Here is a 27,117-nt window from a genome sequence, read left to right as displayed (position 1 = left end):
TTAGAGGAGGATAGATGTGTTTCTGAGCTGTTGTGTTAGAGGAGGATAGATGTGTCTGAGCTGTTGTGTTAGAGGTGGATAGATGTGTCTCTGAGCTGTTGTGTTAGAGGAGGATAGATGTGTCTGAGCTGTTGTGTTAGAGGAGGATAGATGTGTCTGAGCTGTTGTGTTAGAGGAGGATAGATGTGTCTGAGTTGTTGTGTTAGAGGTGGATAGATGTGTCTCTGAGCTGTTGTGTTAGAGGAGGATAGATGTGTCTCTGAGCTGTTGTGTTAGAGGAGGATAGATGTGTCTGAGCTGTTGTGTTAGAGGAGGATAGATGTGTCTGAGCTGTTGTGTTAGAGGAGGATAGATGTGTCTGAGTTGTTGTGTTAGAGGAGGATAGATGTGTTTCTGAGCTGTTGTGTTAGAGGAGGATAGATGTGTCTGAGCTGTTGTGTTAGAGGAGGATAGATGTGTCTGAGTTGTTTTGTTAGAGGAGGATAGATGTGTCTGAGTTGTTGTGTTAGAGGAGGATAGATGTGTCTGAGCTGTTGTGTTAGAGGAGGATAGATGTGTCTTAGTTGTTGTGTTAGAGGAGGATAGATGTGTTTCTGAGCTGTTGTGTTAGAGGAGGATAGATGTGTCTGAGTTGTTGTGTTAGAGGTGGATAGATGTGTCTCTGAGCTGTTGTGTTAGAGGAGGATAGATGTGTCTCTGAGCTGTTGTGTTAGAGGAGGATAGATGTGTCTCTGAGCTGTTGTGTTAGAGGAGGATAGATGTGTCTCTGAGCTGTTGTGTTAGAGGAGGATAGATGTGTCTGAGCTGTTGTGTTAGAGGAGGATAGATGTGTCCGAGTTGTTGTGTTAGAGGAGGATAGATGTGTCTGAGTTGTTGTGTTAGAGGAGGATAGATGTGTTTCTGAGTTGTTGTGTTAGAGGAGGATAGATGTGTTTCTGAGTTGTTGTGTTAGAGGAGGATAGATGTGTCTGAGCTGTTGTGTTAGAGGAGGATAGATGTGTCTCTGAGCTGTTGTGTTAGAGGAGGATAGATGTGTCTGAGCTGTTGTGTTAGAGGAGGATAGATGTGTTTCTGAGCTGTTGTGTTAGAGGAGGATAGATGTGTCTGAGCTGTTGTGTTAGAGGTGGATAGATGTGTCTCTGAGCTGTTGTGTTAGAGGTGGATAGATGTGTCTCTGAGCTGTTGTGTTAGAGGAGGATAGATGTGTCTGAGCTGTTGTGTTAGAGGAGGATAGATGTGTCTGAGCTGTTGTGTTAGAGGTGGATAGATGTGTCTCTGAGCTGTTGTGTTAGAGGAGGATAGATGTGTCTGAGCTGTTGTGTTAGAGGAGGATAGATGTGTCTGAGCTGTTGTGTTAGAGGAGGATAGATGTGTCTGAGCTGTTGTGTTAGAGGAGGATAGATGTGTCTGAGCTGTTGTGTTAGAGGTGGATAGATGTGTCTCTGAGCTGTTGTGTTAGAGGAGGATAGATGTGTCTGAGCTGTTGTGTTAGAGGAGGATAGATGTGTCTGAGCTGTTGTGTTAGAGGTGGATAGATGTGTCTCTGAGCTGTTGTGTTAGAGGAGGATAGATGTGTCTGAGCTGTTGTGTTAGAGGAGGATAGATGTGTCTGAGCTGTTGTGTTAGAGGAGGATAGATGTGTCTGAGTTGTTGTGTTAGAGGAGGATAGATGTGTCTCTGAGCTGTTGTGTTAGAGGAGGATAGATGTGTCTGAGCTGTTGTGTTAGAGGAGGATAGATGTGTCTGAGTTGTTGTGTTAGAGGAGGATAGATGTGTCTGAGTTGTTGTGTTAGAGGAGGATAGATGTGTCTGAGCTGTTGTGTTAGAGGTGGATAGATGTGTCTCTGAGCTGTTGTGTTAGAGGAGGATAGATGTCTCTGAGCTGTTGTGTTAGAGGAGGATAGATGTGTCTCTGAGCTGTTGTGTTAGAGGAGGATAGATGTGTTTCTGAGTTGTTGTGTTAGAGGAGGATAGATGTTTCTGAGCTGTTGTGTTAGAGGAGGATAGATGTGTCTGAGTTGTTGTGTTAGAGGAGGATAGATGTGTTTCTGAGCTGTTGTGTTAGAGGAGGATAGATGTGTCTGAGCTGTTGTGTTAGAGGTGGATAGATGTGTCTCTGAGCTGTTGTGTTAGAGGAGGATAGATGTGTCTGAGCTGTTGTGTTAGAGGAGGATAGATGTGTCTGAGCTGTTGTGTTAGAGGAGGATAGATGTGTCTGAGCTGTTGTGTTAGAGGAGGATAGATGTGTCTGAGCTGTTGTGTTAGAGGAGGATAGATGTGTCTGAGCTGTTGTGTTAGAGGTGGATAGATGTGTCTGAGTTGTTGTGTTAGAGGAGGATAGATGTGTCTGAGTTGTTGTGTTAGAGGAGGATAGATGTGTTTCTGAGCTGTTGTGTTAGAGGAGGATAGATGTGTCTGAGCTGTTGTGTTAGAGGAGGATAGATGTGTCTGAGCTGTTGTGTTAGAGGAGGATAGATGTGTCTGAGTTGTTGTGTTAGAGGAGGATAGATGTGTTTCTGAGCTGTTGTGTTAGAGGAGGATAGATGTGTCTGAGCTGTTGTGTTAGAGGAGGATAGATGTGTCTGAGTTGTTGTGTTAGAGGAGGATAGATGTGTCTGAGTTGTTGTGTTAGAGGAGGATAGATGTGTCTGAGCTGTTGTGTTAGAGGTGGATAGATGTGTCTCTGAGCTGTTGTGTTAGAGGAGGATAGATGTGTTTCTGAGTTGTTGTGTTAGAGGAGGATAGATGTTTCTGAGCTGTTGTGTTAGAGGAGGATAGATGTGTCTGAGTTGTTGTGTTAGAGGAGGATAGATGTGTCTGAGCTGTTGTGTTAGAGGAGGATAGATGTGTCTGAGTTGTTGTGTTAGAGGTGGATAGATGTGTCTCTGAGCTGTTGTGTTAGAGGAGGATAGATGTGTCTGAGCTGTTGTGTTAGAGGAGGATAGATGTGTCTGAGCTGTTGTGTTAGAGGAGGATAGATGTGTCTCTGAGCTGTTGTGTTAGAGGAGGATAGATGTGTCTGAGTTGTTGTGTTAGAGGTGGATAGATGTGTCTCTGAGCTGTTGTGTTAGAGGAGGATAGATGTGTCTCTGAGCTGTTGTGTTAGAGGAGGATAGATGTGTCTCTGAGCTGTTGTGTTAGAGGAGGATAGATGTGTCTCTGAGCTGTTGTGTTAGAGGAGGATAGATGTGTCTGAGCTGTTGTGTTAGAGGAGGATAGATGTGTCCGAGTTGTTGTGTTAGAGGAGGATAGATGTGTCTGAGTTGTTGTGTTAGAGGAGGATAGATGTGTTTCTGAGTTGTTGTGTTAGAGGAGGATAGATGTGTTTCTGAGTTGTTGTGTTAGAGGAGGATAGATGTGTCTGAGCTGTTGTGTTAGAGGAGGATAGATGTGTCTCTGAGCTGTTGTGTTAGAGGAGGATAGATGTGTCTGAGCTGTTGTGTTAGAGGAGGATAGATGTGTTTCTGAGCTGTTGTGTTAGAGGAGGATAGATGTGTCTGAACTGTTGTGTTAGAGGTGGATAGATGTGTCTCTGAGTTGTTGTGTTAGAGGAGGATAGATGTGTCTGAGCTGTTGTGTTAGAGGAGGATAGATGTGTCTCTGAGCTGTTGTGTTAGAGGTGGATAGATGTGTCTCTGAGCTGTTGTGTTAGAGGAGGATAGATGTGTCTGAGCTGTTGTGTTAGAGGAGGATAGATGTGTCTGAGTTGTTGTGTTAGAGGAGGATAGATGTGTCTGAGCTGTTGTGTTAGAGGAGGATAGATGTGTCTGAGCTGTTGTGTTAGAGGTGGATAGATGTGTCTCTGAGCTGTTGTGTTAGAGGAGGATAGATGTGTCTGAGCTGTTGTGTTAGAGGAGGATAGATGTGTCTGAGTTGTTTTGTTAGAGGAGGATAGATGTGTCTGAGTTGTTGTGTTAGAGGAGGATAGATGTGTCTGAGCTGTTGTGTTAGAGGAGGATAGATGTGTCTGAGCTGTTGTGTTAGAGGAGGATAGATGTGTCTGAGTTGTTGTGTTAGAGGAGGATAGATGTGTCTGAGCTGTTGTGTTAGAGGAGGATAGATGTGTCTGAGCTGTTGTGTTAGAGGTGGATAGATGTGTCTCTGAGCTGTTGTGTTAGAGGAGGATAGATGTGTCTGAGCTGTTGTGTTAGAGGAGGATAGATGTGTCTGAGCTGTTGTGTTAGAGGAGGATAGATGTGTCTGAGCTGTTGTGTTAGAGGAGGATAGATGTGTCTGAGCTGTTGTGTTAGAGGTGGATAGATGTGTCTGAGCTGTTGTGTTAGAGGAGGATAGATGTGTCTGAGCTGTTGTGTTAGAGGAGGATAGATGTGTGTCTGAGCTGTTGTGTTAGAGGAGGATAGATGTGTCTGAGCTGTTGTGTTAGAGGAGGATAGATGTGTGTCTGAGCTGTTGTGTTAGAGGAGGATAGATGTGTCTGAGCTGTTGTGTTAGAGGAGGATAGATGTGTCTCTGAGCTGTTGTGTTAGAGGAGGATAGATGTGTCTGAGTTGTTTTGTTAGAGGAGGATAGATGTGTCTGAGTTGTTGTGTTAGAGGAGGATAGATGTGTCTGAGCTGTTGTGTTAGAGGAGGATAGATGTGTTTCTGAGTTGTTGTGTTAGAGGAGGATAGATGTGTCTGAGCTGTTGTGTTAGAGGAGGATAGATGTCTCTGAGCTGTTGTGTTAGAGGAGGATAGATGTGTTTCTGAGCTGTTGTGTTAGAGGAGGATAGATGTGTCTCTGAGCTGTTGTGTTAGAGGTGGATAGATGTGTCTGAGTTGTTGTGTTAGAGGTGGATAGATGTGTCTGAGCTGTTGTGTTAGAGGAGGATAGATGTGTCTGAGCTGTTGTGTTAGAGGAGGATAGATGTGTCTGAGCTGTTGTGTTAGAGGAGGATAGATGTGTCTCTGAGCTGTTGTGTTAGAGGAGGATAGATGTGTCTGAGCTGTTGTGTTAGAGGAGGATAGATGTGTCTGAGTTGTTGTGTTAGAGGAGGATAGATGTGTCTGAGTTGTTGTGTTAGAGGAGGATAGATGTGTCTGAGTTGTTGTGTTAGAGGAGGATAGATGTGTTTCTGAGTTGTTGTGTTAGAGGAGGATAGATGTGTCTGAGCTGTTGTGTTAGAGGTGGATAGATGTGTCTCTGAGCTGTTGTGTTAGAGGAGGATAGATGTGTCTGAGCTGTTGTGTTAGAGGAGGATAGATGTGTCTGAGTTGTTTTGTTAGAGGAGGATAGATGTGTCTGAGTTGTTGTGTTAGAGGAGGATAGATGTGTCTGAGCTGTTGTGTTAGAGGTGGATAGATGTGTCTGAGCTGTTGTGTTAGAGGAGGATAGATGTGTCTGAGCTGTTGTGTTAGAGGAGGATAGATGTGTCTGAGCTGTTGTGTTAGAGGAGGATAGATGTGTCTGAGCTGTTGTGTTAGAGGAGGATAGATGTGTCTCTGAGCTGTTGTGTTAGAGGAGGATAGATGTGTCTGAGTTGTTTTGTTAGAGGAGGATAGATGTGTCTGAGTTGTTGTGTTAGAGGAGGATAGATGTGTCTCTGAGCTGTTGTGTTAGAGGAGGATAGATGTGTTTCTGAGTTGTTGTGTTAGAGGAGGATAGATGTGTCTGAGCTGTTGTGTTAGAGGAGGATAGATGTGTCTGAGTTGTTGTGTTAGAGGAGGATAGATGTGTCTGAGCTGTTGTGTTAGAGGAGGATAGATGTGTCTCTGAGCTGTTGTGTTAGAGGAGGATAGATGTGTTTCTGAGCTGTTGTGTTAGAGGAGGATAGATGTGTCTGAGTTGTTGTGTTAGAGGAGGATAGATGTGTCTGAGCTGTTGTGTTAGAGGAGGATAGATGTGTCTGAGCTGTTGTGTTAGAGGAGGATAGATGTGTTTCTGAGTTGTTGTGTTAGAGGAGGATAGATGTGTTTCTGAGCTGTTGTGTTAGAGGAGGATAGATGTGTCTGAGCTGTTGTGTTAGAGGTGGATAGATGTGTCTCTGAGCTGTTGTGTTAGAGGAGGATAGATGTGTCTGAGCTGTTGTGTTAGAGGTGGATAGATGTGTCTCTGAGCTGTTGTGTTAGAGGAGGATAGATGTGTCTCTGAGCTGTTGTGTTAGAGGAGGATAGATGTGTCTGAGCTGTTGTGTTAGAGGAGGATAGATGTGTCTCTGAGCTGTTGTGTTAGAGGAGGATAGATGTGTCTGAGCTGTTGTGTTAGAGGAGGATAGATGTGTCTGAGCTGTTGTGTTAGAGGAGGATAGATGTGTCTGAGTTGTTGTGTTAGAGGAGGATAGATGTGTCTGAGCTGTTGTGTTAGAGGAGGATAGATGTGTCTGAGCTGTTGTGTTAGAGGAGGATAGATGTCTCTGAGCTGTTGTGTTAGAGGAGGATAGATGTGTTTCTGAGCTGTTGTGTTAGAGGAGGATAGATGTGTCTCTGAGCTGTTGTGTTAGAGGAGGATAGATGTGTCTGAGCTGTTGTGTTAGAGGATGATAGATGTGTTTCTGAGCTGTTGTGTTAGAGGAGGATAGATGTGTTTCTGAGCTGTTGTGTTAGAGGAGGATAGATGTGTCTCTGAGCTGTTGTGTTAGAGGAGGATAGATGTGTCTGAGTTGTTGTGTTAGAGGAGGATAGATGTGTCTGAGCTGTTGTGTTAGAGGAGGATAGATGTGTCTGAGCTGTTGTGTTAGAGGTGGATAGATGTGTCTCTGAGCTGTTGTGTTAGAGGAGGATAGATGTGTCTCTGAGCTGTTGTGTTAGAGGAGGATAGATGTGTCTGAGTTGTTGTGTTAGAGGAGGATAGATGTGTCTGAGTTGTTGTGTTAGAGGAGGATAGATGTGTTTCTGAGTTGTTGTGTTAGAGGAGGATAGATGTGTTTCTGAGCTGTTGTGTTAGAGGAGGATAGATGTGTTTCTGAGCTGTTGTGTTAGAGGAGGATAGATGTGTCTCTGAGCTGTTGTGTTAGAGGAGGATAGATGTGTCTGAGCTGTTGTGTTAGAGGAGGATAGATGTGTCTGAGCTGTTGTGTTAGAGGAGGATAGATGTGTTTCTGAGTTGTTGTGTTAGAGGAGGATAGATGTGTCTGAGTTGTTGTGTTAGAGGTGGATAGATGTGTCTCTGAGCTGTTGTGTTAGAGGAGGATAGATGTGTCTGAGTTGTTGTGTTAGAGGAGGATAGATGTGTCTCTGAGCTGTTGTGTTAGAGGAGGATAGATGTGTCTGAGCTGTTGTGTTAGAGGAGGATAGATGTGTTTCTGAGTTGTTGTGTTAGAGGAGGATAGATGTGTCTCTGAGCTGTTGTGTTAGAGGAGGATAGATGTGTCTGAGTTGTTGTGTTAGAGGAGGATAGATGTGTTTCTGAGCTGTTGTGTTAGAGGAGGATAGATGTGTCTCTGAGCTGTTGTGTTAGAGGAGGATAGATGTGTCTCTGAGCTGTTGTGTTAGAGGAGGATAGATGTGTCTCTGAGCTGTTGTGTTAGAGGAGGATAGATGTGTCTGAGTTGTTGTGTTAGAGGAGGATAGATGTGTCTCTGAGCTGTTGTGTTAGAGGAGGATAGATGTGTCTCTGAGCTGTTGTGTTAGAGGAGGATAGATGTGTTCTGAGCTGTTGTGTTAGAGGAGGATAGATGTGTCTCTGAGCTGTTGTGTTAGAGGTGGATAGATGTGTCTCTGAGCTGTTGTGTTAGAGGAGGATAGATGTGTCTCTGATTGGAGAGGAGCAGCAGAATATTCTCCTCACAGGGAAAGGAACATGTGTAAATACTGTCTCAACAGGTGTTCTGGTAAAATAGGGCAGCAAAAAACAACTACCCTAATTCTTCAACTGAGCCACATAAAAAGCCAAAAGTATTTTGGAGATGAAAGAATAAATCCAAAACAGAGAAGTGGCCGGGCCGTGGTTTATCCCCTAGTAGAGGAGCAGTGAGGGGAATGAGCTGTCTTTTATCATAGAGACAACAACATCTTGAGCTGTTAATAGTGCCAGAGCCAGTCAAGTAAAGACAGACAGACACTCATTAAAAACAGACAGGAAGGATGCTTGCAGACAGACAACACTGCCACCGTACAACAGGTATGAGTCATTGTGTGTCTCTGTGTCTCTGTGTGTGTGTGTGTGTGTGTGTGTGTGTGTGTGTGTGTGTGTGTGTGTGTGTGTGTGTGTGTGTGTGTGTGTGTGTGAGTATTAGATTATGTGCACAGAGAGGGAAAGAGGTTCTGAAGTTTTAGCGCTGGTGGTTTATTGAGCTGCTGATGAAAGGAATGAGTCATACACAGGCAATATGAGGTGTACTGTGTGGCTCTGGGGCTTGACAGATGTTCTGGTGTAAACACTCCAGAATCTATCAACAGGCACAATCAAGACATCCAGTCTTTGTATTTATCACAGTCTATTCACACCGAATCCGTCTTATACTCAACTAATACCAAACTAAACTGCCATGATCCATTGAGGTGGATGTGAAAAGCAGACAGAGGCCAGCCATTGAGTGTACTGTACAGGCCATAGGGTGAGACTGACCTGTGCTGTGTGTTCTCAGTGGCGGTCACTGTGATAAAGGCAGGGGAGTCCTCCATGGCGTCAAAGTATTCTGTATCCTCATCTTCATCACTCGCCTCCCCTTTCTGCAGCCTCTCACTCCCTACTGAGAGAGAGAACACAAACACACACACAGTAAAGCAATATGTAACACACACCCTGCTCTATACTGGTGCAGCAGTAGTCACATGATTTGTGGAGGGGAAAGGAAGGTTGGGTAGCTAATCAAATGCTCATGGAGATTAATAAAGAACATTAGTCTTTAATAGGTAACGTCCCTGTAGGCTAACTAAGAACTGAACTTGATTCCAGACAAGAAGGGAAGCAAAAACTCCAACTTCAATACAACCTCAGATTGACAAAATATAATATATCCATTCCTGTGTGATACACGGCTTACTCTTTTACGCTAGAATGGTTATCACAAAGGAAAGGTGAGGAGTGATTGTGTCCATTTGAATACTACTCTCATGAGAAATGTATCTTCCAGTCTAATTACAGAGACAATATAATTCAAAACCATCTGACATGGCATACAATTTCATATTTCCCCAAGATGGTCTATTTCTCTAAATGAACAGTCTTGTTAGTCTAAGAACTAAGGGGCAATACTAAGGGGCCGACTGTGTGCCTTACCCTTCTCTGTGGTGGGGGCGCTGGGCGTGTTGGCGGACAGTGTGGGGGCCTCTCTCCAGGCTCTCTCCAGACTGTTGTGCTGCTTGGCTAGCTGCTCTATGGTCTCCTCCAGGTGAATACGCTGCTCTCTCTCATACTGCAGCGCCCGCTGCCATCTCCTGCTGTGGGTCTCCGCTAGGTCCAGGAAGTCCCGACACGCCTAATCATCACAAACACAACATAGCACACAGACACACATCAAACACTGGATGTCAGACAGAAGAGGAGTAGAGAGACGCATGTAATCATGAAAGAGTCAAATATGCACACAAGGATATTTATCTTGTGGATTTGTAGATGTTTAGGGCTACCAGGTCCTTTCTTGACTGGTGGAAGGAAATCAGTTTTCCAATTAAGCTGATGTTTGTTTTATCATAAAATGTGTCCTAAACATGACTCCTGTCAGTATTTAGACCACTGTTAGCACGATCATCAACATCTTGAGAATGACTTATATCTCTTCGCCTCTCTCATAAGTGTCAGCTACTGTGTGCATATTAAATCATGTCTTAGGGGCAGGCTCTGAGTTTCCACACTATAGCATCAGAGAGGGAATGTTTATCCACAGGCAAAACCCTTGGATAAAAGAAAGTGAACTCAGGGCAAGTCATAAAAGGTCTTCTGAGTTACGACTGTGGTCCTGGCATTGTTGGCGAAACAGGGATCTTACTATAGATCAAAACATACAAGTAGAATGTGTCAGCATTTTCCCCAACTACATCATGTCTGACCACAGAATGTTTTGGGAGGTCAATGGGACACACACTGTGGTAAGAAAACCCGTGGAGAAAGCAGAAACCCGTCAGTCCTGCAGGCTACCACTCTTTCCCCAAGTAAGTATCAGGGTGAATGGTCAAACAACTAGCCTAAACAGTATACCCTGACAAACCTGTCTATACTGTATATCCATCCATGGACTTCCTTGTCCTCAAATCTACACAACCACTGAGAGCTCTGATCCTATGAGCACATTGTTATGCAGTCATTGCAGCATCCTGTTCAGCATTCACCCACTAAAAACATCTTTGGTCCCGGTGCCACAGGCCATTGGATAGCTGAAACCACTTGGCCATCGTTCTGGCTGTGGTGTGTAGCTGAGGGCCACGCGTGTCACAGAGCACAGATAATCTGTGTCCTCTCAGATCAGTGGGCTGCACAGATAGGACATATCGGCCTCAGACAGAGGGAACAGGGGCATGACAGGGTTCTATATATCCCCCCCACTGAGCCTGTAGCTCAAAATAATAGAATATTTCACACCAACCCACCACCATTTAGAATAGAGATGTAGAACTAGGAGACCATTAACCTTCATGGTGCTTTGGTAAAAATATATCTGAATATACAGGGTGTTTAATTTGAAATGCTGCATTGTGCACGCAACCAATCAACATGTTACGAGTTTAGATCTAAACAGTATAGCCTATCACATGAATGAATCAGAGAGCTGCATGTTAGCCTAACTGACAAGCAACGAGCCCGAGTCCCACGTCCTGTCCACGGGGTGTTCTTGTACATCAAGCTGCCTCATGCCATAGAAATAGGTCTCCTGCTTTGCGGGCTGTTCTGGTTCGGACTAGGCTACTTACTTGCAGATGACCTGACACCAAAACCAGAAGTGTAAACTCAAAGTGTTTCAGTGATTTTACAATTCACAGCCAAATGACAAGCAGGGTTAGCCTATTGTAACTAAATAACAGCCTCTTACCTTCAGTAGTCAAGTATGAAGTGTCCTGTTTTTACTATTCAGAGTGAAAGTGAATCATGTGACAGAGCTACTTACTTCCTTCTGCTCTTCAGGCACCTATGAAACTAAATATCAACTTCAACCCAACTTTGCTTCCACATTTTTTCTGCTGAATCTATTTTTTAAACAGACTGCTGCATATAACTGCCGGTTGGGGAATATCATGTCTGAACTCAGTGAATAGAATAATGATGAAAATCAGTGCTGAATTTGATGTCCTGGTTCACTTTACAGAATGAGCATGATTGGGTGAGTGTCACTTTCCTTCGAGGTTTCATATGGCTAGATAACATTAAATGGAAAGGGGAACCCATTGCAAACTTGTGCAAACGGACGCACGCAAGCACTCAAACACACACTTGTGCCACCTCACCGACACAACAGTCACACCAATGCACAGGCCTCCCCACTGGCACACAACACGTGAGGAGTTACATCACTCCTAAATGAACCAGTGTCCAAAGCTGCTCTTCAGGGTCAGACCAACATCGCTCAACCACCTCCAACCCCCAAGTTAGTAAAGAAAAAGGGCAGTGTCGGTGACATATGGTCCCGTATAGCTCAGTTGGTGGAGCATGGCACTTGCAATGCCAGGGTTGTGGGTTCGATACCCATGGGGGACCAGTACGAGAAAAAGTGAAAATGTATGCACTCACTACTGTAAGTTGCTCTGGATAAGAGCGTCTGCTAAATGATGTAAGTGTAAATATCAACCTGCATCACAAGCCAAATGCTAATGCAAACAAAAAGGGTACAACAACTGTAGCTATGACCAAATAGCTAGGCTCTCTACTCCCCCTTCCTTTGCATAAAACCAACCTGAAGCAGCACTTTCCCCACACCGTCTCCAGTTTAACCAGATCTAACAGTGAGAGATAGGAAATCCTACAGGGCATGTTTTATTGCCTGTCCAGTAAGTTTCGGCTCCCACTCCAATTAATTAAAACAGTAATTAACTGTGTGCAGAAAAAAAAAGCGCATCCTTTAGAGGGAAGACTACAAAATCCGTGATAAAAGTGCAGACTTCACACAGATTTAGCACACTCTAAATGGAGCTGAACTCCTGTGGATTACTTGGTTGATTCTCATTCAACTGAGCAAACACACCCACACCATCATTACTCACAGTATCAGTTCAAGCTTCAAGCCAGTTCAAGCCAGGTTTAAAATGTCAAAAGTACATGTGCCCTGGCTACACTATCCCACCTGCCAGTGACCAATGTTATGGGAACATTCCCCATGTATCAGACACCCATCACCACAGAAATAGCAGTCTGTGGCCCAGACAAAACAAGGCTATTTATTGTCAAACACATCAAAGCCAGGCAGAGGAGTAGAAGAGACACACAAACCTTTTCTGATTGTCTGTGTAGCGTCTGGCCCCTGTAGGAGCATGTCTGTCTTGTGGAGGTAGAGGGGGCTCTGGGATTCCTCTCTGGGCTCAGGTCTCTGGGCTGGGAGGGTCCAGGGAGGTTTGGGGTTGGGGCAAGACTATTCCTGTCCTCCCCAACCAGCCCTGATCCGGTATCACTCCTTCAGTACCGACCTCTCCTCTCCTCTGCCCTCTAGTCCACTATAATACCACTTGGCCAATGGAAATGACTCTCTGTGGTCACGGTGACAATAGCAACAGAACAGCTAGTTCCGATGCTAACAACACCCCTGCACATATCTAACATACTGTAACTGGATGGGTGGCATACTGTAAACAACACGTCAGTGCTAGAAAGAGGTACCACCTGAGAAGTGTTTCCCTTTCTCGTCACATTTGCAAGAGCATTTAAGAATCTTAAGTAGACCACTTCAATATACACAATGCTGACCTGTGTCCTTCCTGTCACATCTATCATACCATAGCACTGAGAATGCTAGTCACCCTTCACACAGTAGGCCTAACCATTGCCATGTAAAGGCTTCTACACATCTACCCAACTACGGCCAACCCAACTGTCTATGGACGGTTGTGGAAAGAATTTGCCCCGGTGTGTAGCGTCAGTTGGTTGCCGCTGGACATAGTCGCTCGTAGTTGGTCCTTATTCAACATGTAGAGGTTGGTCTGAGTTGGGAATAAACGACCTAACGTATCATCCATAGTTGGTTAGCTTTAGTTGGATAGATGTGTTGAACCCTTAAGTCTCACTACTCACATTGATCATAGCATTCGAGGTGATGCGGAAGAGGGTGGCTCGCTCGTTGACGCCCTTGACCTTCTCTCCTCCCTCCACGGGGACTCTCAGCGCCTCGAGTTCACTCAGAGAGCGCTGCAGGGCCGCCCCATGCTTGGCGATTAGGTCGTTACACGTGCCGAGGTCATCAAGCTTGCTGATCAGGGTCTTCAGAGTGCCCTGAATCCCCTCACTGCGGTCCGACTGGGTCGTGGGCTCCTCGTCCCCTGAGTCATCTACAGAGGAGAGGTCAGAGGTCAGATAAGAAGAGACTGGAATACAGGAGGGAAATTGGGGATACAGGGTCCTCACCAGAGAGACAGAGAACAAACAAACTGACCAACATGAGCAAGACATGATCCCCCTGAATGCCATTTGGAATCAATTCATCTAAAATGTAAAATCCATATTCTAAGCCCAATACCCAGGGGCTGCATGAACTCATGACTCCATCTCCCTTTATTGATCTCTCTAAGACATGTCATTTGTCATGGATGACATACTACAGACACATACAATGGAGGACAGTGCAGTGGGCTCAGCAGCAGCAGAGTCTGTGTTAAATTCATCCAGACAGGCAGCCAACGGATGCCCCTCAATATATGATTGGAGATCTTAAATGAGACAAATCTATGGTCGACTGATTGCTCTGCTTGGTTACAGATTCATCACATTCCAAAAGAGGTACACAAACGTATGCGCACATGCACTCGGACAGAACGGATAGAAGGACAGGTTTGCATCAAAAATACGCAGGATTATTTATGACTTAACCACGAAGAGATTCAGATATACTATAAAAATGAAATTTAATAGTAATAACTTCCACTGATAAAATGTGTGTTAATTGCTATGATCTTTGGCTGGATTTTACAGCTGGTTTCCAGTTTCACTTCCACTTACTAACACAAAGGCACACATGCAGACACGCAGACTGAGACAAACACACAATCAGACCGAGACGCACATATCTCTCTCTTAATGGCCCCAATCCAGAGACAGACAATGGTGAAACCATCGGAAGCAGAACAAATGCATTTAAGCCGAGTCAAGGTATTTACATGAGGCAGTCTTCCATTCCCTCCGTGGGCCTCTGCTCTGCTGCAGTGGTGACTTCTGTCGTAGTGAAGTGTGGCGACAGTGGAGAGGTTACTCAGGGCCACTCTGAACATATGAGAACAGTGTGTCAGCGCCTGTCCGAACATTATACACACTCTCACTGGGGACAGAAATACCCACCAGGTCATGCACAGAACCTGATATAGCCCACCCAGGCGTTATTGGAAATCCTCTGGGATCGGATGGATTTAACAGTCAGTGCAATGACCCTGGTGGTGGCCACCATCATGAAGGGTAAGATATAAAGTAAAGCAACCTTAGGGCAACAAAATATGACTTGATCAGAGAGAGGCTGGTTAGCCTATCTGTTCCAGAGAAACCACATCAAGACCATGCGTTTCAAACACACACCCTTTAAATGTCAGGGTAGAACAGATGATTTATTGAGGCAAATCAGAGGTGGCCTAGAGGTTAGAGCGTTGGCCAGTTTTCGAGAGGTCGCTGGTTTGAATCCCCAAGGTGAAAATTATTTTGATGTGCCCTTGAGCAAGGCACTTAACAATTCAAATGTTTATTCTCCACAGTTTTTTTAAGCCAAGGTGCACAAAGTGACAGTGTGTTTGTTGTCTGCATGCCAGCAGATTTTACCATTATGGAAATTGGTTTGAAGATGGTATGTACTATATTAAGCATAACATAACAAGTTGGACAATAGTAACAGAGAAATCATATTTACGGTATTATGTGTTGGTAATGTGTGCATTATAGCAGTGGCAGTGGGTTCATGCACATTTGTGTGTTTTGAATTACAAGCTACAGTACTGTATGTATAGGAACTAAAATGAACCTTTTCACAGCAGACATGTGACTTATTGGAGTAAGTTAAAACCTGAGGTAAGGTATCATCACCCTCAACACTAGAGCCCTTGTTCCACTGCCTGGACTTTGGAGCCTTGGAAACCAGCCTCTACAGCTCTGGCAGGTTATTGAGTAGACAGGAGGGTCTTTCACATTTCTGAAAGGAGCGGCGATTCTCTCAACATGAGGAGCGAGGGGTTGTTGATTTAGCCTAGAATCCATCCAGAAGTATCAGGAAACATACCATCACCCCAGGTTCCAGGAAGACATGGAAGAATGATGTTAAATTGACAGTTACATTCAGATCATTTCTGAAGGTATTTCAGCTTTTCTTCAACCATCCTTATCCTCTCTTAGCTTCCTGTCCCTACTACTTGTTTTCTTTCTTGTGGTCTCACTCTCCCTTCTTAACAAACTATTTCAGAATCTACATACTTTTTGGTCTGTCAGTCCTCTTCTGTTCTTCCTCTCTTAGTCTTCTCCTCCTGATCTTTATCTCTGTTATATCAGGGAGTAATCATGCACAGCCTAGCCCTAGAATGTCCAAAGCATGTCACTTGGTGTGAAAGTGTCCATTTAGCTTGCAGAGGAAGATGTCACATAGGCAATTACACTTCCACACTCCCACTAGCAACATGGCAGCTCATTCTGACCTCACAGAGGAAGTGACCAAACCTACTGATAAACACATTTACAACATGTACGCCGGAGACGCCAAAAACCAGCAACCCTCACATGCACACGTTACTGACAACAAAGCCTGGAAGGCGCTGTTACCCCGTTTCCACTTCTACATAGAGACAGGCAGCAGCACCATAAGCAGTGAGAACCAGGCAGTAAGTGTATTAAAGCGACTCAGTTTCAGTCACAGGCCAGTGGGCTGTATGTCTGCTGACAGTCTGGAGCCTTGGCAATTACCACAATCTGATCTGGCAGAATGACATGCTACCAACAGACAGTCTCCTCAAATAATAACAAGAAATGCCAACCACAACAAAAGGCAATCATGACAAACCAAGACCAACATATGACTAGTCACAAAATCGACAACAAAAATAACTCTGCTCCTAACTGTTTGGTAGTGTTAAAGAGACTGAACAATGACAACCCGTCTCTCTTCGTGCTGATCAATCTGCTCCTAACTGTTTGGTAGTGTTAAAGAGACTGAACAATGACAACCCGTCTCTCTTCGTGCTGATCAATCTGCTCCTAACTGTTTGGTAGTGTTAAAGAGACTGAACAATGACAACCCGTCTCTCTTCGTGCTGATCAATCTGCTCCTAACTGTTTGGTAGTGTTAAAGAGGAACAAATTAGATCTAACAATGACAACCCGTCTCTCTTCGTGCTGATCAATCTGCTCCTAACTGTTTGGTAGTGTTAAAGAGACTGAACAATGACAACCCGTCTCTCTTCGTGCTGATCAATCTGCTCCTAACTGTTTGGTAGTGTTAAAGAGACTGAACAATGACAACCCGTCTCTCTTCGTGCTGATCAATTGTCCTCCAGTAATCCCTAAAGATGGGAAGACAAACCCTCCTATTTGTAAGAGGAGACGTCCAGGGAGAGGGATGAGAGAAAAGAGAGGAGGCAGGGTGAGGAAACACAAGACAGGAAAAGAAAGACGAAGGCTCTCACCATGTCTGCACCCTTGGACTGCCATCTTCACCCAGTGGGCGGTGACCAGAGAGCAGGCAGAACCAGTTTAGACACACAGCGACTGACTGTGCAGACCAGGTGATGTAATGCGTGAGCTTGCTGAATGGCCACGCTGTGTGCAGAAGCACAGAGAGACAAAACTGTCCAGCCAGAGGAAAAGACAAAACCAGGCAGAGCTAGACAGTCCAGCCCAGCACCAACAGTGACAAAGACTGGAACCCAGAATAACCCTCCCCATGACAATCTCCCAGACCTGGAATTGAATTAGCCTACAGTTAGAGTAGTTAGGCTCAGTTAGGGCAGGAGGCACCACGGAGACGGAAGGGGAATAATAGGTCTGTGTTTGGTGAAGCATGACTATGGAGAGACTCACTACCTACTATAGGATAGCCTATATAATACTATAGGATACAGCAGGGTAGAGCGGGGAAAAGAGTGAGGTAGAGAACCATGATGGATGTCCTATGCTCCCAAGAGGGCAAAGAGGCGAAGGCCTAAGTCAAGTAAGTCAGGTTTGAGCAGAGACATCTTGTGGAGGGGAAAGTTGGCAGAGCAGAGACATCCCCCCAGGTAGGATGAAGGGGATTAATATAGCCCCTAGAACCCAACACCGAAGAAACACTCCAACATCAACACCATCCCATCCTCCTCTCTTTATGGGGAAGCAGGGTATGCCTTGGCACTGGCCATGGTTGGGGAATGGCATGGCATGGCAGCCACGACAGCAATGTCTGCGGTCCTGATCCACAATGTTAAGTGCCTTCGGAAAGTATTCAGACCCCTTGACTTTTTCCACATTTTGTTACGTTACAGCCTTATTCTAAAATGGATTAAATACAAAAAAATTCCTTAGCAACCTACACACAACACCCCATAAAGACAAAGTGAAAACAGGTTTTTAGACATTTTTGCAAATGTATTACAAATAAAAAACAGAAATACCTTATTTACATAAGTATTCAGCCCCTTTGCTTTGAGACTCGAAATTGAGCTCAGGGGCATCCTGTTTCCATTGATCATCCTTGATATGTTTCTACAACTTGATTGGAGTCCACCTGTGGTAAATTAAATTGATTGGATATGATTTGGAAAGGCACACACCTGTCTATATAAGCTCCCACAGTTGACAGTGCACAGTGGCCTTCATCATTCTTAAATGGAAGATATTTGGAACCACCAAGACTCTTCCTAGAGCTGGCCGCCAGGCCAAACTGAGCAATCGGAGGAGAAGGGCCTTGGTCACGGTGGTGACAAAGAACCTGATGATCACTCTGACAGAGCTATAGAGTTCCTCTGTGGAGATGGAAGACACTTTCAGAAGGACAACCATCTTTGCAGCACTCCAACAATCAGGCCTTTATGGTAGAGTGGCCAGACGGAAGCCACTCTTCAGTAAAAGGCACATGACAGCCCCCTTGGAGTTTGCCAAAAGGCATCTAAAGACTCTCAGACCATGAGAAACAAAATTCTCTGATCTGATGAAACCAAGATTGAACTCTTTGGTCTGAATGCCAATCGTCACGTCTGGATTAAAACCTGGCACCGTCCCTACCGTGAAGCATGGTGGCAGCATCATGCTGTGGGGATGTTTTTTCAGCCCCAGGGACTGGGAGGCTAGTTAGGATCGAGGCAAATATGAACAGAGCAAAGTACAGAGAGATCCTTGATGAAAACCTGCTCCAGAGCACTCAGGACCTCAGACTGGGGGAGAAGGTTCACCTTCCGACAGGACAACAACCCTAAGCACACAGCCAAGACAGTTCAGGAGTAGCTTCGGGACAAGTCTCTGAATGTCCTTGAGAGATTCAGCTAGAGCCCGGACTTGAACATCTCTGGAGAGACCTGAAAATAGCTGTGCAACAACGCTCCCCCCATCCAACCTGACAGAGCTTGAGAGGATCTGCAAAGAAGAATAGGAGAAACTCCCAAAATACAGGTGTGCCAGGCTTGTAGCGTCATACCCAAGAATACTCGATGCTGTAATCGCTGCCAAAGATGTTTCAACAAAGTACTGAGTAAAGGGTCTGAATACTTGATTGTTAGTAGGTCACTGATAACCCTCTATTATTGTCTACCACTCACTAACGGAGGTGTTGGAAAAGCGGGGCTATACGTTTGGGACAAATGGTTTGGGGCATGTAGGTTAGGAACTCTTGAATGTAACAGAAGTTAGGAGCAGGTAAAGTAAAGGAACACTGCATCGAAGACTTGCTATCATTATTCACCCTCATTCTGCCAAGGAGTTCACCAGCCAAGTAATGGAACTTAAAAATAAACTGTCACATGCACCAAGAACTAGGCCTATTTGTTTAGTGGAGGATCTGCTTACAGCAGGGTGTCTGCATTACTAATTGCCATTCCGGAACCTCTGGCATGCAATCTGAATCCTGGCATCTCATAATACCAGTCAAACCACCTTAACATAATTTCCACACTCACCTCACAGCTACTAGGAGAGGCTATACCTGCTGGGAACAGAAACAATGGTTTCATGGGATACAATCCCAGAGGGGTATTACTGGTAGCCTATTACTTGCTTAATGAGAGCTTTCACACTAGGATGTAGAACTAAGGCTGGAATGTTTCTAGCGATTTCAAAAAAGTGAACTCGTTTTGGTAGTGAGCCAGCGATGAAGGAAAGAGGAAGGAAAGAATCGTTGCCCAGTAAGAATCTCAGCATCATAAAGTAATTATCATGACTTATCATCTATCAAAAATGTAGGCCTGCAGAGGAATTGGTATTGAATATCAAACAAAGGGAAAGGCATTTTAAAAAGGAAGCCAGAACAACTTAAACCGCATTAGATTACAGAATATGAGTGGTTGATCAGCGAACCCATCTAAAATACAAGACACATGGCATGGCTAGCAGCTCCAGGGTACACACAGCGTTGTAATGAGTAGGTAATGCTTGAGTATGTGTCTTGGGGTCAGAAAGGGCTTTCTTCTGGCAACCCTTCCAAAGAGCCTGTAGTTGTGTAGGTAGCGTCTAATGGTGCTTTTTGAAACCTGGTGACCCCAAGACGCCACCAAGGCCTGCAATTCTTTCACACTGATTCTTGGGGATTTTGCTGCTTCTCTCACCATCCTCCTCCCTATCCTGGGGGCAAAACGAATTTGCATCCTCTAACCATGAGGTTTTCAACTGTTCCATATCTTTTTAATTTTTTTACAATTGCCCTGACAGTGCTCAGTGGTATATTCAATCGTTTGTGGATCTTCTTGTAGCCATTACCAGATGTATGAAGGTCTACGACCATCTGCCTCTTTTGAACTGCCAGTTCTTTTGTTTTCTTCATGGTGTTGGATGACAAAGGGATATTGCATGCGTGTTACCTCATTTTTATATCCTAGTGAAATCGGAAGTGATGTAATGGCTCAATATAGTACCTTAAACTTAAATAAGTTGAATTTAATTCCTGGTTTAATTTTGGTAGATGTTATTTACAATAATCTTTAAGGGTGCCATTAACTGTGAAACCTTAATTTGGAGGACATTGATTTTTAATTAAATCAACAAATGATTTTGCTGGGTTCCACTGAAACATTAATAAAGTACTGTATTTCTCACATGTTGGTATTTTGAGTTTCTCTCTATAATTATATTGTTTATTTTTTTAAAGTAGTGTTTGTGCATTGCCAGTCAGGGGTGCCAGTCATTTTGGAGCCCACTGTATCTGACTAGGTTGCCCCAACCTAGTCAGCCTTCCCTGGTCTGTCCATCTCTGGTCTGACAGAGAGAGAGTGAGATAGGGAGAGAGAGACCGATGGCTGTGTAATTGGCAGAGTGATGAGGTACTATCACACTGACAGGTAATAATGATATGATAATTATTAACAGATCATCATGATAAAAATAATGTATTCGGTGCATAAATCAGATAAAAGCTAATGATACACTTCCAAATAACATTTGAAGCGACCCTAATTGCTATTCAATGCAGTGTTTTTTTAGAGAACCCATTACAATGATCCCACTTCAGAAATCCTATCAGAGCCCAGCTCCACTCAGCTGCATGTATACCAAGTAGAGACTCAAGCTGAAGGGTACTTTACCTCATCCAGCTAACATCCCAAACCACACCTGAGGTTACAGGAGGCAGTGGATGGAGAAATGGTGCCTTGGTAGGTAATACGTACTCAAGTAATCTGGAGAGTAGGTTATATTTAGTGCCGACTAGTACCTGTGTAAGTCAGATTCATCACACCACTGGCAGAAAGGAGAAGAGAGAGACAGGAAGCTGAGAGAAACCCTACCTCTTCAAAGAGCATCTCAAATAAGACATCTCAGTCAACTTTGTTATTGAGGAAAAATTGACTTACTACAATTGTGATATGTGATCGTCACCTTGCCATCTTAAGTTAAATAAATGCACTACAAACAAAAAACATGTAATATTGTTCTTTAGTCGTAGTGTTCTTAGTTGAAATGTTTGTTGCTGTTCCTGTCCATTAGTGTTGTGTATTTTGTCGTGTTATATGTTTAGTGTGGGCACCAGGAAGAATAGCTGCTGCTTCAACAGCTAATGGGGATCCGAATAAAAGTCATAAATCATAACTGTAAGTCACACTAGAAACGAGCGTCTGTCAAATGACTCAAATGTAAAACGTAAAATGAGAGAGGGAGTGAGATTGAAAGAGAATAGAGGGATGGGATAGAGAGACAGAGCGTCAGAGTGAGTGAATAGATAGATGATAGTGGAGAGAGGATGGATGAAAGGAGTGTGCGAGCGGTGCGTTCTGGGCCTGGGGAGGGACGAGAGTGTAATCCTGAGCAGTAATTGCTAACTGTCTGCTGGGCACCCCTGAGATGCATCGAGTGAAGACAAATGGAGGAGACGGCAGGTTAAACCCAGTAACACAGCGCCCAAATTAGGAACTGTGCAGAGCAACCCATCACCCTCTGCAGTACACTTCTAGTAGAATATTGAGCACGATATGAGAACAAACCCAGGGTTTGGTGAGCAAGGGGCCGAGTAACTCACATCTTACAATAGAAGATCAGCAAAAATATTAAAAATAAAACACTGAAATAAATCTAGATGAACGTTTATTAGACAGAGGGGTGATATTCTATTTCCTGTCTGGCATAGTGTGGTAGGCTTTACGAGTTTGTGGATCGATCCACAGCACATTCCGATTGTGTCCCAAATGGCACCCTATTCCCTATATAGTGCACTACTTTTGACCAGAGCACTATAAAGGGTATAGGGTGCCATTTGGGACACAGCCTCAGAGAGCCTCTGAGGGGAAACTGCCCTGTGCTCTGCCTCCCACGCTCTGGAGGCATGGACATTAATTAGTGTTCCTCCTCCAAATGCAAATTCAGCACCTCAGTGGCACCTGGTCGTCCTCGTGAGAGTGCATGCTGGGAAGGGAATGCGTGGGAGGACTGGACTGGCGACTGGGGACCCACAGTGGTGCTGTAGGGTTCTGCTGCTGCATGATGACAGGGCCAATGACAGAGAGCCATTCAAGAGGCCAGAAGGGAAATGCATGCAGACTGTAGCTGACTGTCAGTTACACTGCATTGTAGGGCACCCACATTAAAAAATATGACAGTTTACTATAGAATACTACAGTACTTACTATATAATTCTGTAGTAAACTGTAGAATACTGTACTACTCGATCATGTGTAGTACCTTTAGAATTATGTTGTATACTGTAGAATACTATGGTAAATACTACAGCAGGGGTAGGCAACCCTGGTCCTGGAGTGCCGCAGGCACTTCATGTGTTTGATTTAACCGACCTGAAAGACCAGTGTGAGTTGAATTTATGCAATCACTAAACTGATCAATTAGCTCAGTAGGTCGGGTGTGGTGACTAGTCGGAACAAAATTCTACAGTACCCGGCGTTCAAGGAACAGGGTTGCCTAACCCTGTACTAAAGTATTATCCACAAAAAAACGCTATAATAAATACTACAGAAATATCTGCAAAAACACTAGTCTGCAAAAATACTACATCATTTTAACTATTATTTCAATTTGCATATACCCTGCTCATTCCCCTCCCCCATAAGTGTGAAACCTGCATACCAAGTATAGACCATATTGTGTTCCATACAGGTTATAGAAAAGAGCAGAAGCACTGAACTCTCCATTCAGACTCCTGTCCTACAGTACCTACCTACCTACGTACGTACGTACGGGTTATGGAAAATCTTTAAGTATTTCTCCAGTAGGTCATGATACCCTGATGAAGACAGCTTGGCTGTCAAAACGTTGGATATTCAATTTTTGCATCTGAGCTCCTAGAGTGTGCGGCTCGCCCTTATTGTCAAGTTTTCTACTCCGCACCTCGCCTTAATAGATGTGCGTTTCTTTTTCTTCGAAATACCATTTATACCATAAACCGGTTATTTCATGTAATTAGTGGAAATTGTTAAAAGTAGTCTTTGTGCATAGAGTTGTTAACTTTGCAATCATTGGTTTTTATTTGGCATACATTTAAAGTGAAAAATCGTCTCAGCATCACTCTGTTACCGTGGAATTGCCCTGTACTGACTTATACATTGTTACTGGTTAGGGTTTTATCTGAGTGTGTAGTAGCCTCAATTGCTATCCATCCGAGTTTCTGAATATTCATCTTACTGACCCATGATCATTCTGTGGATTAGCTTGAGTTGATAAGTGATAGTGTGCAGCAAAACACCAACTAATTGTACATTCTGATATCTACACAGCCACACACACTGGGACCATGGGAGAGAGAATATTCCTGCCGGCATATTATACACAGAGGCATGAAAGTGGAAGATAGCCCTCTTCTCCTATTGGTTATGGAAACTGTCTGACACTGGGTAATGTGTGTGTGTGAGCATCTCTCTCTAACCCACCAGAGGCAGTTTAATTCAGGACCAGACATAGGGAGGTGGGCATCAAAACACACACACCTGCTCAGACTATAGTCGGCTCAGACAGGTACTCTGATTTGTCTAAATCAAAATGTTCTGAACAGACAGACAGACAGACAGACAGACAGACAGGACAGACAGAACGTCGACTGAAGGTGGCGCCTCTCCTCGTTCGGGCGGCGCTCGTCGTCGCCGGCCTTCTAGCTGCCACCGATCCTCTTTTAATTTTCTTTTGGTGAGGTCTGGTTTTATGTGTGCACCTGTATTGTGTTAGATCGTTAGTTTGGGGATTGTGCGGGATTGTTTTTGTCTGGTTTGGTTAGGTTGCGGTTTAGGCATTCCCTCTGCATTGTGTGTGTTAAGGCATACAAGTTTTTCTGGGCTGCGCACCTACTCTGTTTTCAGGCTCTTACTGTTATTGTATTTTCACCCTGCCTTACATGTTCTTGGCAGTTTTGGACGGTTGCCTATTAAAACATGTGTTCACGGACCTTGGTCTCCTGCACCTGACTTCACCCCTCCTGCTGCTTTGAGTTCCTGACAGAATCCCGCACCACTAAAATGGAGTCAGCAGGAGCTGAAGCGCCAAACCCATCCATGGAGGAACGGGTTGCCCAACATTCCACTATCCTCCATCGCCTGGGCACCGCCATGGACCAGGTGTTGGCGCATCTGGAGAGCTGGGAGATAAGCGCTCCCTCCCCCACACCTGCGGCTGCTCAACGGCCTGCGCCCCTACCAGCGCCGACAGCATCCAGCCCCAGTGGGGTTAAACTTGCGCCCCCGAGGGAGTACGATGGGACGGCCGCTGGGTGTAAGGGGTTCCTACTCCAGCTGGAGTTGTACCTAGCGACCGTTCGCCCCCCACCTCCCTCGGGAGAGGAGAGCGTCAGCGTCCTCGTCTCGTGTCTCACGGGTAGAGCCCTGGAATGAGCCAACGCCGACTCGGCCAGGGACCACTACCCGGAGTTCACCCGCCGCTTCCGTGCAGTATTCGATCATCCACCGGAGGGTAAAGCAGAGGGTGAGCGATTGTTCCACCTGAGACAGGAGACGAGGAGCGTGCAGGACTTTGCGTTGGAGTTCCGGACCCTGGCCGCTGGAGCGGGGTGGAATGAGAGGGCCCTGATTGATCACTACCGCTGTAGTCTGAGGGAGAACATCCGCCGGGAGCTAGCATGTTGGAATACCACCATCACCCTGGACCAGCTCATTGATCTGTCCATCAGACTGGACAACCTGCTGGCCACCCGCGGGCGTCCGAACCGGGCCCTGTTCATTCCACCTCCCAGCCCTCCTGCTCCAACGCCCATAGAGATAGGGGGGGCTGCAGCCAGGAAGACTGGAGGGAGAGCCTTCTCCTGCACCCATTGTGGTCGCAGAGGGCACACTGCCGACCTATGCTGGAGAAGCTCGTCCGGAGTCCAGAGGGCAGGCAGAGCACTCCTTCGACATCTCAGGTGAGTCAGCACCAGCCTCACCCAGAGCCCCCTGTCAGCCATTTGCATGCGTTAGTTTCCTTTCCTGAGTTTTCCCCTCACTCCCAGCTTAAGGCGCTAGTCGATTCAGGTGCGGTGGGGAGTTTTATGGACCGTGGGGTCGCCACTAAGTTAGGGATTCCCCTGGATCAGTTGGACCAACCCTTCCCCGTGCACGCCTTAGACAGTCAACCACTTGGGTCAGGGCTGGTCAGGGAGGTCGCTGTGCCACTGGTCATGAGAATGTGGGGGGGGGGGGGGGGTCATGAGGAGTGTATTAGTCTCTTCCTCATTGATTCCCCGGCATTTCCAGTGGTACTCGGGATCCCCTGGCTGGCCAATCACAATCCTAAGATTTTGTGGAGACAGAGGGCTCTTAAGGGGTGGTCGAAGGAGTGTTCGGGCAGATGTATAGGGGTTTCCATCGGTGTGACTACGGTGGAGAGTCCAGACCAAGTCTCTACCGTGCACATTCCCTCAGAATATGCCGATTTGGCTATCGCAAGGCGACTCATTTACCACCTCATCGACGAGGAGATTGTGCAATAAACCTCCAGGTTGACGCTGCACTTCCCAGGAGTCACGTGTATCCCCTGTCTCAGGAGCAGACAGTGGCTATGGAAACATACGTCACTGAGTCCTTGAGGCAGGGATGCAGTTGGCCATCCAAATCACCTGTCTCCTCGAGCTTCTTTTTTGTGAAGAAGGAGGGTTTGCGTCCGTGCATTGACTATAGAGGTCTAAATTCCATCACGGTGGGCTTCAGTTACTCGCTACCTCTCATCGCCACGGCGGTAGAGTCATTTCACGAGGCACGCTTCTTCACAAAACTGGATCTCAGGAGCGAGTACAATTTCATGCGTATCCAAGAAGGGGACGAGTGGAAAACGGCATGTAGTACCACATCTGGCCATATGAGTACCTCGTCATGCCGTATGGGTTGAAGAATGCTCCAGCCGTCTTCCAATCCTTTGTGGACGAGATTCTCCGCGACCTGCTCGGTCAGGGTGTGGTGGTGTACATCGATGACATTCTGATCTACTCCGCCACACGCACCGCGCATGTGTCTCTAGTGCGCAAAGTGCTTGGGCGACTGTTGGAGCATGACCTGTACGTCAAGGCTGAGAAATGTGAGTTCTCCAAACAAGCCGTCTCTTTTCTGGGGTATCGCATTTCCACATCCGGGGTGGTGATGGAATGTGAGCGCATTTCGGCCGTGCGTAATTGGCCGACTCCCACCACGGTGAAGGAGGTGCAGCGGTTCTTGGGGTTTGCCAATTACTACCGGAGGTTTAGCCGGGGCTTTGGGCAGGTGGCGGCTCCCATTACCTCACTGATGAAGGGGGGGCCGGTGCGGTTGCGGTGGTCGGCGGAGGCGGACAGGGCTTTTAGTCGGCTGAAGGCTCTGTTTACCGATGCTCCAGTGCTGGCGCATCCAGATCCCTCTTTGCCATTCATAGTGGAGGTGGACACGTCCGAGGCTGGGGTGGGAGCCGTGCTGTCACAGCGCTCGGGCGCGCCCCCAAAGCTTCGCCCCTGTGCTTTCTATTCTAAGAGGCTGAGTCCGGCGGAGCATAACTATGATGTGGGGGACAGGGAGTTGCTGGCTGTGGTAAGGGCCCTGAAGGTGTGGAGACATTGGCTTGAGGGGCGCGACACCCTTATCTCATCTGGACTGATCACCGTAATCTGGAGTACATCCGGGTGGCGAGGAGACAGCCCACCTGGCTTGACGAGGGTTCAATGTTCTTTATGAGATTCCTGTTCAGGATCTCGTACATACCAGGTTCCCGAACACTAAGGCCGACGCACTGTCTCGTCTCCACAATACTGGGGAACGGTCCACCGATCCCACTCCCATACTTCCAGCCTCCTGCCTGCTGACACCAGTGGTCTGGGAGGTGGATGCGGACATCGAGCGGGCGCTGCAGTCAGAACCTACTCCCCCTCAATGTCCCGTGGGTCGGAAGTGCGTCTGCTCCCTTTACCCGGTCTTCCTACGGCCCTACACACCACGGAGGCCCTGTTTACCCACGTCTTCCGGCACTAAGGGGTGCCTGAGGACATCGTCTCTTATCGAGGCCCCCAGTTCA

At 45.9% G+C, this 27,117-nt stretch overlaps 1 protein-coding gene across 4 annotated transcripts in view; it reads right to left on the bottom strand.

Annotated features, from left to right (window-relative positions):
• Positions 1-27,117, bottom strand: part of LOC106585250 (oxysterol-binding protein 2) — a 91,503-nt gene that overhangs the window by 16,677 nt on the left and 47,709 nt on the right. For 3 of the 4 annotated variants that reach the window (XM_045706695.1, XM_045706696.1, XM_045706698.1), the window contains 3 exons: positions 13,093-13,346; positions 9,160-9,358; positions 8,506-8,629 (listed from right to left, as the gene is read on the bottom strand). In XM_045706695.1, the coding sequence (XP_045562651.1) occupies positions 8,506-8,629; positions 9,160-9,358; positions 13,093-13,346 (577 nt within the window). Of the gene's footprint in view, positions 1-8,505; positions 8,630-9,159; positions 9,359-13,092; positions 13,347-14,171; positions 14,306-27,117 lie in introns of those variants that run through there. The other variant, XM_045706697.1, reaches the window with a different exon arrangement.

Source organism: Salmo salar, chromosome ssa24 (genome assembly GCF_905237065.1).
Source record: "Salmo salar chromosome ssa24, Ssal_v3.1, whole genome shotgun sequence".
NCBI classification, from domain to species: domain Eukaryota; kingdom Metazoa; phylum Chordata; class Actinopteri; order Salmoniformes; family Salmonidae; genus Salmo; species Salmo salar.
This window is presented reverse-complemented; position numbering and strand designations above follow the sequence as displayed.